The following is a 13,646-nucleotide window of genomic DNA, read 5'->3' on the forward strand; positions in this document are numbered from 1 at the left end:
AAGCATCTTTTAAAGAAAACTTTCTAGTTACACTATTCTCTCTCCTCGGGAGGAAACTTAAATGTAGTGAAGACTTTGAAGTGAGCCTTGGGTTTGTTACAATGGGCTAACCTGATTAGAAATCATGCAAACTCTTGCTGCTCCTTAGCTGCATTCCCCCACAGGCTGTATTACAGCTCTCTAACCAGTCCCACAGCATTGAATGATGTCATGGGATCTGCAGCTCAGCGAGATGAAAGGGATAAAGCGGAACCCGCTGGCACTGGGGAAAGCTTCCAACACACAATCCACAACACAGCTTGGGAACTCAAAAGCTACAGATCCAGCCACTCAACCCCAAGCGTTTCAGAATCGTGTGCATTCTCCCAGCACAAGCAAGGAGAGGGGGGAAGAGCCAGCGCAGAGCACTGAAAGGGAGCATTTGAGCGCAGCTACCTGCTGGAAAAGGAGCTCTTTTTCCTCGCCAAAGCACTGCCTTTGATGTACGGCAACTGATCACTGATCAGATTACAGGCATTTGGTCTCAGTGCTCGTCTGCCTTTGATCTGCATGGTTAATTTTATTTTCCCGGATTTGGAGTTTCGTCTGGGCTTGTGCTGACATACTTTTTTTTTTTTCTTTTCTTTTTCTTTTTCTTTCTTTCTTTCTTTTTTTTTTTTTTTTTTTTTTTTTTAAGGAGGTAAAAGCATTTAATACAGAAGCTCCGGCGGTGCGAAGTTAAGCTGCAGAAACTCTGTCACTGGAAAACTTCATCAGATAACAGGTACTGAATTTCGGGGTTGTTCAGTTTCGTGTTGCATGAATTTAAAGAATTATAAAGTTCACATAAGCAATAATACTACACACCCTTGTGTGAACAAAGTTCAAAAAATTGTTTGTAATTTATGCAGCATTTTGTTTGCAGCTTTTGGGCAGAGTTATATAGTGAACAGACTATCTAGAATAATAGACAGAATAACTGAAGCAAACCCAGTATTTTTCAATACTTTGGGGATACATAAGATTTTGGGTTACACTGCTCATTCATACCATCCATAGTTTTGTAAATTTGTATTTGAATTCAGGTATTACATGACTCAGGGGAGTACTTATTTTCTGAGGAAAGACCAACCATATCTCCTGCACACTGTAATACTTTGTTTGCTCTCAGTGCATTTATTAAACTGTGTCTTCTTCAGACAACACTTTTAAGCATAATAGTTCCATACTTGAGACGAAAAAAAGTCTCCACTTCCACAAGTTATTAGAACTAAATTTATTTTACAAAAAGAAATGCTTTTATTTTGGTTGAAGGGGTTATAGCTCAGCTGTACAATATGAAATATTGAAAATAAAAGTAATCTTCTAACCTGATGACAGAAGTTTCCTCTAAGGCATTTTAATAAATATATTAAAGAAATCTTAGGTTTGTCTAGAGCAACAGCTAGTTTTGCTGAACCTCGTAGAAGTTTTGCTGCATTTCAGTGATGCAATTTCCACTCACAGTGTTTTGTATTCTGTTCCTCAAACTCATATTTATGAAAAGTATTGTGTTGAAGAAATTTTAAGACATTTACTCCAGAAATTCATTATAAGGGAACAATCTTTTGAAGGTTTAGGATTATTCACACATTTGCAGTTTTATAGGGCCAGATCTTTGTGTGAGTTTGAGCCAAATCCATGAGTTCTGTGCCTGCAGCTGGAGTCAGACTGTTAAAATAAGACTTGAATTCCTTCTGTAGTATTTAAATATAATTTAGATTTTCAGAAGAACTTAGAACCCATAATTGGGACCAGACTTGCAAACATTCCAGACACTGAGGTCTTTGAAGATCTAGTCTTAATGGTGGCTAGTAATACTGACTTATATAGTCTTAGGTCTAAATTTAAGTGTATATAAATTTTAAATGCATTTATTCACAAATTGCAACTAAAAGTCAGCATAAATTACAGCTGTCAAGCATCACTTGAACACTATTCTTTAAGATGTCTACCAAGTCCACAGGACCTTCAAGATGTTCATGCTTCAGTATGGACCATAGTGCAACATGCAAACCCAAATTTTAACAGTCTGCTTGCATCTGAGCAAGATCAAGTTATCAACACTTCCAGATAAATGTAGATAGCTTTCATTAGTCAGTCTGTAAAGTTTGTTTCTTGTAATTAAAACAGTATTTGTATATATAAAACTTCAATTTACTGAATATCTAGAGATAATATGCTAGACACAGATTAACTAGGCCTGACTTGGAATCACTTAGTTTTCTAGGCCACCAATTAATTCATATTCTTACTTAACAAGTCAATTATATTATGAGGAAAGTAATTAGTGCTGTATGAATAATATGTGTCTAGCTGTCAAGGAAGAATATATTTTAAGGCATAGCCAAAGTAAAATGTAGTATTTCTCCCTAAGAAACAATGATGTACTAAAATATGTTCCTGTAACCCTGAAAAGATGGCTTTATTTATTAATTCTATACTTTGCTGATGAGCTTCTCTGCCTTTCCAGTCCCCTCTTGCCTGCTGCTTGTTTTCCAATATGTACATTTATTTTCTGAGGAAATTTGTTTCTAAACTTTACCTCTGCTAGGTGTAAAGGAGAAAGGGAAGCAAATTTTAAAAAATAACACAAGGATTCTTTTTCCTCAGAAGTCAAAATAGCTGTGCAAGTCTAACACAATTAAACTATGCCTACAAGGGTCTGACCTGTCACACAAATGGGTGAAGTTGCACACAGGAGGAACACTGGTTAATCAGATAGATTACATTGTTGAGTAGGATTTGTATAGATAATTATTTGCAATATTTAGGCCCTGAAAATGCATTTAAGAAACAAAGTTTTCTAAAATTTGGTAAGAAGCCCCAAGGATTTTAGGTAATCCCCCAGATATTTTAACAAAGATGGGCGTCAACTCAATTAAGCTGAAAAATATCTTTGCTCGTCTGTATGTAAGTGAGGCTGAAATGAAAGCACACTTGAACACATTCAAGCATGGTGGGAAGAGGATTTCCAGCAATTTTGGTTGTTTTAAATAGCAGTTCTCTGACAGTTTAGCCTGTCACTGATCTGACTTTTAAAGATTAAATAGTAATAATTCTTGGCACTAGTAACTTTGATTTTACTAAGAGCTGTATAAACATTAATTAATCCTCAGGCTTAAGCCTTCAGAAACAAAAAGTTCACAATGCTTTTTCAAGCAGATCTGACTAGGAAACTCCCAAGTATACGATTTATTTATTAAAATAGCTTGAGCAATTTCTGATTATAAATAGAGCCATTTTCAAACAGTGTGCCTTAGATAACATCATAAACATATTTTAAGGTTTGTAATAGTTAAGATTATCAAAAGACATTGCACAGTTATACTGACATCAGTTTCCAACAGCTGTCATAACAAGAGTAGATCTATCTCACAGTTGACTGGGGGAACTGTGTTAGCATTTGAGATATGGAGATAACAACTTCCTATTGCTGTACAATTTCTGCTTCCACATCAGATATGTCACGCAAGTTAGTCTTATCAAAGGGGTCAGCTGAAACTGCTTTCCAAATATTTCTGTTTTGCTTTCTCTGTTGTAGTGAGAATCTCTGTACTAGTTCTAACAATTCACTTCAATTTCCTGAGAAGCATCATGATTTAAAACAATGTAAACTCTACAATTCTCAATACCTTTCGGTGATGAATGTAACTAATTCACCCATTTTACATTCAGAGGGAAGATTTTACATGCTACAACAAGGACTTAAATGTTTAAGTTTCAGTGTTACAGACAACACGTTGCTCTGAGTTCATTAGCATAGTAACCCACTGTCTGATGAAAGTCTTAATGTTTCTTTATATGGTAATCCTGAGTGTTTAGTCAACACTTCAAGAACTCTGAGGTATTTTAATACCTTTGTCAAACTATACTGCTTTAAAACAAGTATCTGAAACATACATGATGATTCTACTAAAAAGAACTCACGCAATAGTTTCACTGGTGGCTCCAGAAAAGAGATAACATACAAAAGATTGTCTGTAAATGGTGAGACTGTGTTCAATGCTCAGTGCTGGGCAGCAGCTGCTATTCACAACAGATGGGCTGCTGTTGTGCAGCAGCATGCCATTCCTCACTGAAATTCCAGCCTCTTGCAGAGCTCCTCCTGGCAAGGGTCCTGAAGCAAAGCTCTTCTTTGAAGGCCCTTTAGAAGAGAATTACATGAAAACCCTGTACATTCAGAGTTGTTTGGGTTTTATAATTGGAAACAACTAGTTTTGCAGCAATCATTTCTCTCTTTGCATACAGCTTGCTGGATTTCAATAAGCACTCCTTGTTTTTAGAGAAGCCCTTTGGCTGGTGATCTTCAAACGTTTTTGGTGAGGAGATTCAAAAATTCTGTTGATTTAAAAATGCTTTACCACCCAGTATAATAATTTGTTCATTTTTTCAGAGCCTAACCCTGTTCCTTGTGTGTCTACACAGTTGTCTAGACTGTAAGTGGATCATTAACTTTTTCATTAGGAGTAAAACTAATAATCTGAAATCACGGAGGCAGCAGTACTTTTACCAAGGTCTCCAAGACTAGTTTCACCAATGTTGGAGCATCACTAACTTCAGAAAAGCTCCTAATTTGTGTCACAGTAAGTCGCAGTAACACCCAGCCTAGCGACTATGAAAAATTTACTATCCATGAAGGGCTAGATTTCTCCATTTCACCATAGATATTCACATTTGGTATTGATACTGTGCTTACAGCTGGGTGACTTATTACCTGCAGAATGGATGAAATATTTCAGTATAAAATATTGGATGGATAAAAATATTATGGATAAAATATTTCAAAATATTTTGCTTTGATCTAGCAAGAAAAAAAAGCTACTCAAGAAACGATAATTTGCAATGTGTTGTCAGAAAGCCTCTGTCATGCTTTTTGGGCAGGAGAGGTGGAAAGGGCTTTGCTGAATTACAGGGACTCATTGCACACTCACCTGAACATGGCCAAGAGCCAGTACCTTTAGAACAGTCTAGCAGTCAAAAGCCTGAGCTACCTCTGAGGGGCATCAGCAATGCCAAGGCTGCAGTCGGAACCCCGGGCAGCATATGGAAGCAGAGGTGGGCACAGGATAGCCCTGCTATCCTGTCCTCCTGGTGGGATAAAAGGGACACCACGTCTCAGTTGTGATTCACCCTCGCTTCACACCAGTGGTAGGAGGCACACACCCCCACTCACGACCTCCCAGTGCAGACACATGGCTCGCTCCATCCATCCATCCATCCATCCATCCATCCATCCATCCATCCATCCATCCATCCATCCATCCATCCATCCATCCATCCATCCATCCATCCATCCATCCATCCATCCATCCATCCATCCATCCATCCATCCATCCATCCATCCATCCATCCATCCATCCATCCATCCATCCATCCATCCATCCATCCATCCATCCATCCATCCATCCATCCATCCATCCCATTGGCTGCCCGCGCTCAGCTGACGGGCCCGGGGCGGGGCGGGCTCGGCGCGGCGTTGCCGGGGTGACGGGGCGCCCGCCGAGGGGAGGCGGCGGCGGCGGCGGCGCTGCGGGGCGAGCGCTCCTGGGCCGGCCGGGGCGGCCGTGGCAGGTGGGTGCGTGCGGCAGCCGGGCCGCGGAGAGGGGCGGCCGCGGGGGAAGAGGCGGCTCCGCCGGGGCACCGCGGGCTGGCCGGGCACCGCCGCCCCGAGGCCGCCCCGCCTGGCACCGAGCCGAGCCGCCCGCCCCTGGGGCCCGCGGCGGGCGGCGAGCTCGGGGATGGCAGCGAGCTCCGCGGAGAGCGCAGGCTGCGGGGCGGCGGGGGCGCGGGGAGGGCTCGCCGGGCCCCTGCATCCCCGCGGCCGCTCCGGCTCTGCCGCTCCGAGCCGCCCCCGCGGCGTCCCGCGGTGGGTACGCGGGGCACGGCGCAGCCACGGAGCCGCGGCTGCTGCGGCTGGTGGGTTCTGCAGGTCTCGACGGCCCTGGAGTGGCTGCTCCACGCCCCGGAGTGCGGCGAACAAAAAGCCCTTGAGAGCCGGGCTTTCATGTTCGCAAGCGCTTCTCGTGTCTGCTGCGTTAATAAGCTGCTGTTTGCTTCAAACAATATTAGAGCTGGAGTTGAAGAAATAGGAGCTCCCTACTTTTTCTTTTGGCTGGTAAGAGGTTTAAAAGCTCCAGTTACAGTTCGGTTTATTGAAAAGGTTTTGATTGTTTGACTTCCTTTCCTGTCTCCATTTAATCTGACCTTGGACCGAAAGCTTTACCTGATGTTTGTGAAAAGTCTAAATACTTATTTACCACCTTTATATTTACAATACTTTAGAAGGATGCTTTTAGCAAGTTTATAAAGTGGTCCAGTAGCATTTAATATGAGTAAGTGCCAAATTGATTCAATCTGTAGGTAGGTTTCTTAACTACTGCATCTCTTTCAAGCACACCTTCACCATCAGGTGTAAAGCGAGTTACTTAGGTGTGTTGCCTGGGAGCATGTTACCATAAGAGAAGAGGGTTGGGTTTTTAGAGTGGGTTTTTTTGTTGTTGTTTTTGGTTGGTTGGTTTGTTGGGGGTTTTATTGTTTCTTTTAGACCTAGAAGTAAACTTCTTTATTAGTTTACTAGTAAGATGCTTAAAATGTCTCTTAAGGAGGTAATAAGTCACTTTTTCTCACTTTCAACAGCTTGCAATCCTAGCATAAGAAAATTGTGTGAATGAAAGTAACTTGTGCCTGTGGTTTTTAAGACGTTGCATACCATCCAAAACTGCTCAAGGCTGGCTGGATAAATGTAGCATATTGGCATTGCCCCATTGCAAGGTGCCTTAACCAGCCCAATGCTCTATAATTCATGATCCCTAAAACTTACTTTGAAAAAGAACTATTAGTATATTTTGGTGTAAGTGAAATATGAATAAAATACTGGCATTCTCAATGTATTACTTATTCACATATCTGAGTACAAAAGTGCAAGTGCATTTTGATGCTGAGCTTTCATCTAGCAAACCAGTGTCTCCTAGAACTTGAGATGGGTGAGATGTATTAAACAGAAGGAGCAACATTTTTTTTACCACAGTTTTGATGTTGTGTGAGTAGGCTCATCAGCTTTGGTGAGAGTGGGAGTTCTTGTGTGAATCACAGGCTCTGATCCTCTAAAACGCTTTGTTTTTGTGTAGGAAAAATGTTGCCACATTGCACCTTTGTTACACTATTTCACTCTAATATCTAATTAATGATAAGCTGGGTATGTTGAAGAACACAAACGATAAACTGCTTTATCACCATTATTCCTGTAAAGACAAGGACTTCAATGAACGTAACTTGAAGTGTGTGGTACTCAGAAGCAGCACAGATATTTCCTGGCTGTGTCTTGTGGCCCTGTCTTCTTCTCATCTCCCTCAGCCCCTAAAATACATCCAAGTGTTTTTGATCACCAGCAAGATTCTAACTGTTATCTGCTACCTCTGTCTTTACAAAATTTGAAATAAATCCATAGCAGCCTAATGTCCTACATTTCATGTATGGCAGGTTCATAAAATACAGATCTTTTCAATGTGATATTTGTTGTGATAAATGTGCCCTTACTGACAGTATGGAGTTTTTTCCCCCACATTTCTTGGAAGAGTTGGAGCAAATGCGGTCAGACAAGACCTCATTTACTTCACAAAAGGGAAGACTACAAGAGTTGTGGTCAGGGTGTAAGGGGAAGGTGTTCTGGACCTGTGAGACAGAAATAACAATGGGCAGTGCTGTGGTGGAAGTTCTTGTCTCTAACTTGCTCCCTTGCTTTGTCTTTGTCATTGCAGCAGCATGAGTACTTTCCCTTCTCTTGTTTCTTGCCCTTGGGGCACTGACTCTGCTAAAGCCATCTGCTACTCTTTGTTTTATTTCGTGGAGTTGACAGCTGCGGGTGGGAAGTAGGTGGTTAGAAAGGAGCTGAGACCCTGTTTGTTGGATACCAGAGACCTCTGTTGGCAAGATAAGATGATTATATTTTCATCCCTCTTTCTTACCCAGATCTTCTCAGAGTACTCTGCCAGTGTTATAGTGTGTGGAAAGTGTAAGTAAAATCAAGTAAAAATATCAAATCAAATATGGGAAATTTCAAAGACCTGGTTGTGAATTAACTGAGAATTCACAACTTCAAGTTAAATCAATGTGAAGTTGGCAGTCTTCACCATTTCTGAAGTTTCCCTTAGAAGATGGATGATATTGACTTCAAAGTTTTGATGCTTCTGTGTCTGAAAAACCTGCTAGTCAGCCATAATTTAGTCATGCTGCTTTGATTCTTGAGGTGGTGTGTCTTTCACAGTGGAATTTGAAGTCTTTTGGAGAAAAAAAAGACATATTTTTCTGACATGGACTTTGAAGTAAAATGATGAGTACTATTCCAGCAAGATGGTAAATGTGGGAGTAAATGTTAGAGGGCCATGGATTTTAGAACCCTCAAAGGCTGGAAGTTCTTACTTCCACAATACATTTATTACATGTTTCTAATTTATTGTTTGATATTTCCCTCTTTATGCATATGCATCGTAGGCCCCAAATGACCTTAAAATTATGCAACTACATTTCCTAGTGCAAGTTCCCTATCCTGAGTTCAGTACATTACCAGTAATGATTGCTTTTCCTTGAGTATTTTAGGCAAGCATATTACTGTTAACCTAATAGGATGTTTTTGGAATGATTTAGTGACCTCAAAAAACTCTGTCCACAGATTTTTTTCTTCTAATAAAGCTGAGTATAACTGAACTCAGTTTAATATCAGTATCTGGACAAGAGCAAATAGTCTTTAAAGGTATGGAACCTCTGTTTACTCACATGTGTTTTAGAGGCAAAAAAACTTCTAATAGCCTCTTACTTGAAAGCATGAGGTGAATGGCTAGTGTCCAACAGACGTCAGTATAATGCCACTTGATGGCATGAGAGAAGAAATTTGCCCAATGGCAACCTATTATTAAGTGCTGCAGTCTCTGCTTTTTAAGCAGGACTTTTTACCAAACTGTAGATGGAAACAGGAAACATGCAGCTGACACACTTGTCTATCCTGTGGGACTTGCATTCAATACAATGAGTTATTAAGGTGCCTTTCAATTTTTATCAAAACGTTGTCATGAAAGAAGCATCTTATTTTATTTGTCCTATTAACAATTGTTATTTCTTGTACACTGGCTCATGTTAGTCAGTATAGAGTCTTTGGTGTTGTTTTGGCAGGAGTGGTGACAATGGGCACAATGATGGCATGATAGAGTACCAGAGGCATTCATACACGTCTGCTGAAATTATTTAAATGAGTTTTGGTGCTGCTGAAGTGCTCTGAAGTTTAATGTCCATAGACCTGCAAGCTTCTTTTGGAATCTTTATTGATCATAGAAGACTCATTATATAGAAGATATATCATAGGCCTGAAGCTGTAAAATGTCATGAAACTTGTAATGATCAGTCAAAAAACTGCACCTTAGGGTAAGTTGGAGAAGTCCTTGCTAGTTTGATGCCAGTAATAAAATGCTTGATTTTAAAAATTTACTCTGGGTTGTAGAACTCCTGGTGATTGGACTTTCCAAGACTGTTATAAAGGCAGTAGATTTTCTTTTAAATAGAGAATATTTCACAGCTGCAATCAAATTTCACACCTAACTGTACAAAGTTGTGGTACAGGATGGTTTGCCATGTGCTTTTTATGTTCTGAAAGTCTTTGAGATACTTGCTATAAGAAGATCATCTTATAACACGTAGGGCAATTCCACAACTGAGATTCAAGATTCAGCATGACCAGCAAGATTTTTAATATTGCTTTTTGTTCTGCACTGGCATTCGATTTTTATTGCATTGTGACTCCAGAATACTAAAAGATGAAAATACAAAATTAGCTTTGTTTCACTATTGATCTTGATAAGTTGTGTTTATACTGATTTTTTTAACAATATTAAATCTTCAAGTTATTGCGTATTGGAGAAACGGTAGAGGAGTTAATATACCTGGATTACATTAAGCTGATATAGTTTTATTGTAGATAATTAGTCTGCAGGGCAGTTAATTGGGCTGTTCTTAATTTGCTTTATTTTTTCCGTGCTTCAGGTGGCTTGCACAGAAAAAATAGGCCTCTTAGATTATGTTACAGCTCCATATTTTAGATCATTAGGCTTATTACAGTTCAGCAGTATTTTTTGTATTGAAAATTCAGTGTGAAACTTGACACAAAAATAAACAATTATTAAACTTTTCAGTTTCTTTTTGATATGTTACAAGTCTATTTTCAGAAGCAAATGTAAATATTGAAACTTAAAATGAAGCCTACTCTTAACCTTAGGAAGAATCCTGGTTTTGAAGATTTGGTAGTATTCTATAGATGGTCATAATTGCATTAGAACTGTATTTTAATTATTAAGTAATACATATGACTTGGAGTAATCACTTGACATTCAAATGTAAGAAATTCAGTTATATTTACAACTTTATTTCCCTTTCACACTTCTGTAAAGTTTTAAGTCCTGTAGCAATTAAGAAAGCACATGAAGTATTTATTTTTTCCACTAAACACTATTATGTGAAATAAAAAAGTTAAAGGGGACTTTTCTCCCAAGTCCCATTAATTTCAGCATGATTCTTTGAATCAATATTTAACCAGTTTATTTCATTTAACTCTTAGGCTTTTAGCTTTTCTGTCTTGTCTTCTCTGAATCAAGTGAAGTCAAGCTTGTTTTACAGGACTGCTTTTCTGTAATGCAGTGTAGAGTGGTTTATTGTACAATGATTCTTAGTTATTTTTAAATTTCTTCATATATTACTCTTGAATTTCTGTAGCATTCCTAAGGGAATGAACAGCAGAATTGAACAGGATCAAAATTAAGGCTTTCTTGATACTTATTTCAAGGTTACTGAGGTGCAAAGTGTCACAATTTGTCTCTTATCTAATCTGGTTTTACTTAGAAGATATTTGGTTACTTGCTGGCCAGTACGTGATATAATGTATGGTGTGTGTATTTACCCATTTTCTATGCTTCTAAAAACAGACGAGAAACATGTCTTGAAATTTCTGAGTTCCCCTTAACAGTATTTTTACTGTCTCTGTCCACCATTTGCTCTTTGCTATTACTAGAAATTGTTTTGTTCATTCATGCCTATTTTTTTTCAGCATTAGAATCGTCAGCTTCTCATGACTTCAGAACTTTTAAAATTGGTTGACTCTCCTTTTTCATTTCTCTAGTTATCCTACAGTACTTTTCACATGTGTTTTGGTCATCCAGAATTATTTCTGAGATTTTTCCGTTTAATGTTTCTTGCCTTAATTTTTTCCCCTCAGACTTAGAAAAGAAACCTGTGTCAAATACTAGATCTGTATGTATTCGTATTCCTTGAGAGTATGTCTTCTTTTTTACCCATGCTGACATGCATTTAATCTGGTCATTGTCATTGGCCCATAGACCATTGCCATCTCTAAGTGAGAAATAACCATAAAAAAGTCATCTTGGCTTTCCTCTGGAGTGCTGTCTGACACATCTCTACCTACTCTGTTCTTTCTAGTAGACTTTTTCTCTTTTTACACTTCAAGATACAGCTTGTCTTAAAAAATATCAATAGTAACACTGATGTATACTTTCTTCTTGTTAACTAGGGTATTCATGCAATAAAATGTGGAATTGTGTGTTAATTATAGTTTTTGTTCATTCTGGTTGTATATTTTTGAAAGCATATTATGCTTGCAGTAGTTCCATGTTGGAAAGCATTTTGCGACTGTTCCTAATGTTTTTCTCTGATATTTTCCCTTTGGTTTGGGTTCCATCCTTTGTTTTGTCAGTCTCTACTTTTAAATGATAAAAACAACATGATGTATTTGAAGAAATTTCTCTTTGTCTGGTGATCACATACTTAGTTGAAGAAATATGTACAAGAAATATATGCTAGGGATGTTAGATTAATAAATGCTGATCTTCTGTAATCTGGATAGCCATCTCTTCTTTTGGGATTTAAAACTACAGAAACTTTGTGTTTATTGTCTTGTCTTCAAAAGGCATATGATTTTTAAAGCATATGTTTGTTGTTTAGCAGCTTCCAGGAATCCATTTGAGAATGTTAATGGCATTGACAGACTGTATTTTGACATGGCAAGTGTCATGAAGTATGATGGACACGTGACTTCTGCAATTTAAGCAATGTAAATATAATGATTTTTTTTTCTTTTTATATTTTTCTAGAGAGAAAGGTTTAATCACAAGAAATGGATGCTAGAGGATTACAAAGAGATAATAAACTGAAGGTGCTTGTCATTTTACTAGCATATTTGGTAAGTTAAAGATTAATATTTTCCCCCATGTTGAAAAAATTGTACTGAACACAGGAACTGTGTCTTTTGTTTTACTCATTATTACTAATGCTAAAGGTCTTCAAATGCTGCATGCAGACAATGCTTACACATTTTATTGATTTGAGCTTAAGCTTGGTCCACTGATTCATATAACTTCTGGCTGCTCCTCATACACAATTACAAAATTTTACCTTGTGAGCCTCTTCATGAATGAAGGAGTGGACCCGAACAGAAAATATAAGTGGATATAGGGCTGTGGAGGTGATGCTCTTCACTTCAGAGGTGGCCATCACTTACTGCCGTGTGCTGTACTTAGTTTAGGTGCTTGGAGGATTCAGTTTATGGACAGAGAGTAGCACAGCACAGAATTACCTTGCCTGATCAGTGTACTTAACTCTGGGTTGCTGTAGAACTAAGGGTAATTAATAATTCAGAAAGTTATTTTTAAGATCAGAACATGGGTTTATTTCTCAGATTTAATATATTTTAATGAATTTAATTTTTTTTTGGTTTTGTTGTTGGTTTGGGTGTTTTAGCTAAGTAAGGTAATTTGTGAGACTGGAGACTGCAGAGAGCAAGAATTTAGAGACCAGACTGGAAACTGTATCCTCTGCAAACAATGTGGTCCTGGAATGGAACTCTCAAAGGTAAGGAAATCATCCTTTCTTGAACTTAATTTATTTCTGAGAAGTGCATTTATGTATTTGATCTAAAATGATGGATATCTGTACTTACATGAAAATAAGTACAACTCTTTTGGCATTTGAGCCTTCTGCAGTTTTTCAAGAACCATGTTATCTGTTTCATTTTATATAAAATGCTCAGTTCAGAAAATGATGATGCCACTTATAAAGCAGGCAGTACCATCTGGATGGGCTCTCAAATTATTGTTTTAAAGGTAACAACAAAGGAGGGGAAAAACTACAAAGGGGAAAAAAAAAACTACAGGGAGTTAAGACTGCATAACCTTACTCTGTAGAAGAGAATGTGAAAAATTAATTTCAAACCAGTGATTGATACAGACTGCTGACATAGAGAGGCTTAATTTTTACAGTGCTGGCATTCACAATTGGTTCTGGATTTTGGGTGACATAGTTTAAATATTTTATAAATTACTTTTTTGTCTTAAGAGAATGCTTTATAATTAAAAAGCTCATAAGTAAATAAATACAGAATAAGATTCAAATGAGAGCGAATATATTTCCTTAGAACAGGAGAGAAATAGATGATTGTTCTGTTTTCACTAGGTCTGTGGTTGGAGCACTTTAGGAAGCCAGATTCAGGCTTTAGGAAGTCAGGCTTGAACAATTTCTTTGTTTTACAATTCATTCAAAATGTTATAAACCTAATTCTAATCTTTATCCCACGT

General features: G+C 38.3%; 1 protein-coding gene across 3 annotated transcripts in view; it reads left to right on the top strand.

The window, feature by feature from the left end:
• Positions 1 to 230: 230 nt before the first annotated feature.
• TNFRSF19 (TNF receptor superfamily member 19) overlaps positions 231 to 13,646 on the top strand; it is a 57,434-nt gene continuing 44,018 nt past the window's right edge. Inside the window, exons 1-4 of one of the 3 annotated variants that reach the window (XM_059838751.1) lie at positions 231 to 482; positions 677 to 763; positions 12,168 to 12,256; positions 12,814 to 12,924. In XM_059838751.1, coding sequence (XP_059694734.1) covers positions 12,191 to 12,256; positions 12,814 to 12,924 — 177 coding nt within the window. In that variant the 5' untranslated portion in view covers positions 231 to 482; positions 677 to 763; positions 12,168 to 12,190. Of the gene's footprint in view, positions 483 to 676; positions 764 to 5,526; positions 5,593 to 5,945; positions 6,137 to 12,167; positions 12,257 to 12,813; positions 12,925 to 13,646 lie in introns of those variants that run through there. The other 2 variants (XM_059838753.1, XM_059838752.1) reach the window with 2 other exon arrangements.

This window comes from Haemorhous mexicanus, chromosome 2 (genome assembly GCF_027477595.1).
Source record: "Haemorhous mexicanus isolate bHaeMex1 chromosome 2, bHaeMex1.pri, whole genome shotgun sequence".
NCBI lineage: Eukaryota > Metazoa > Chordata > Aves > Passeriformes > Fringillidae > Haemorhous > Haemorhous mexicanus.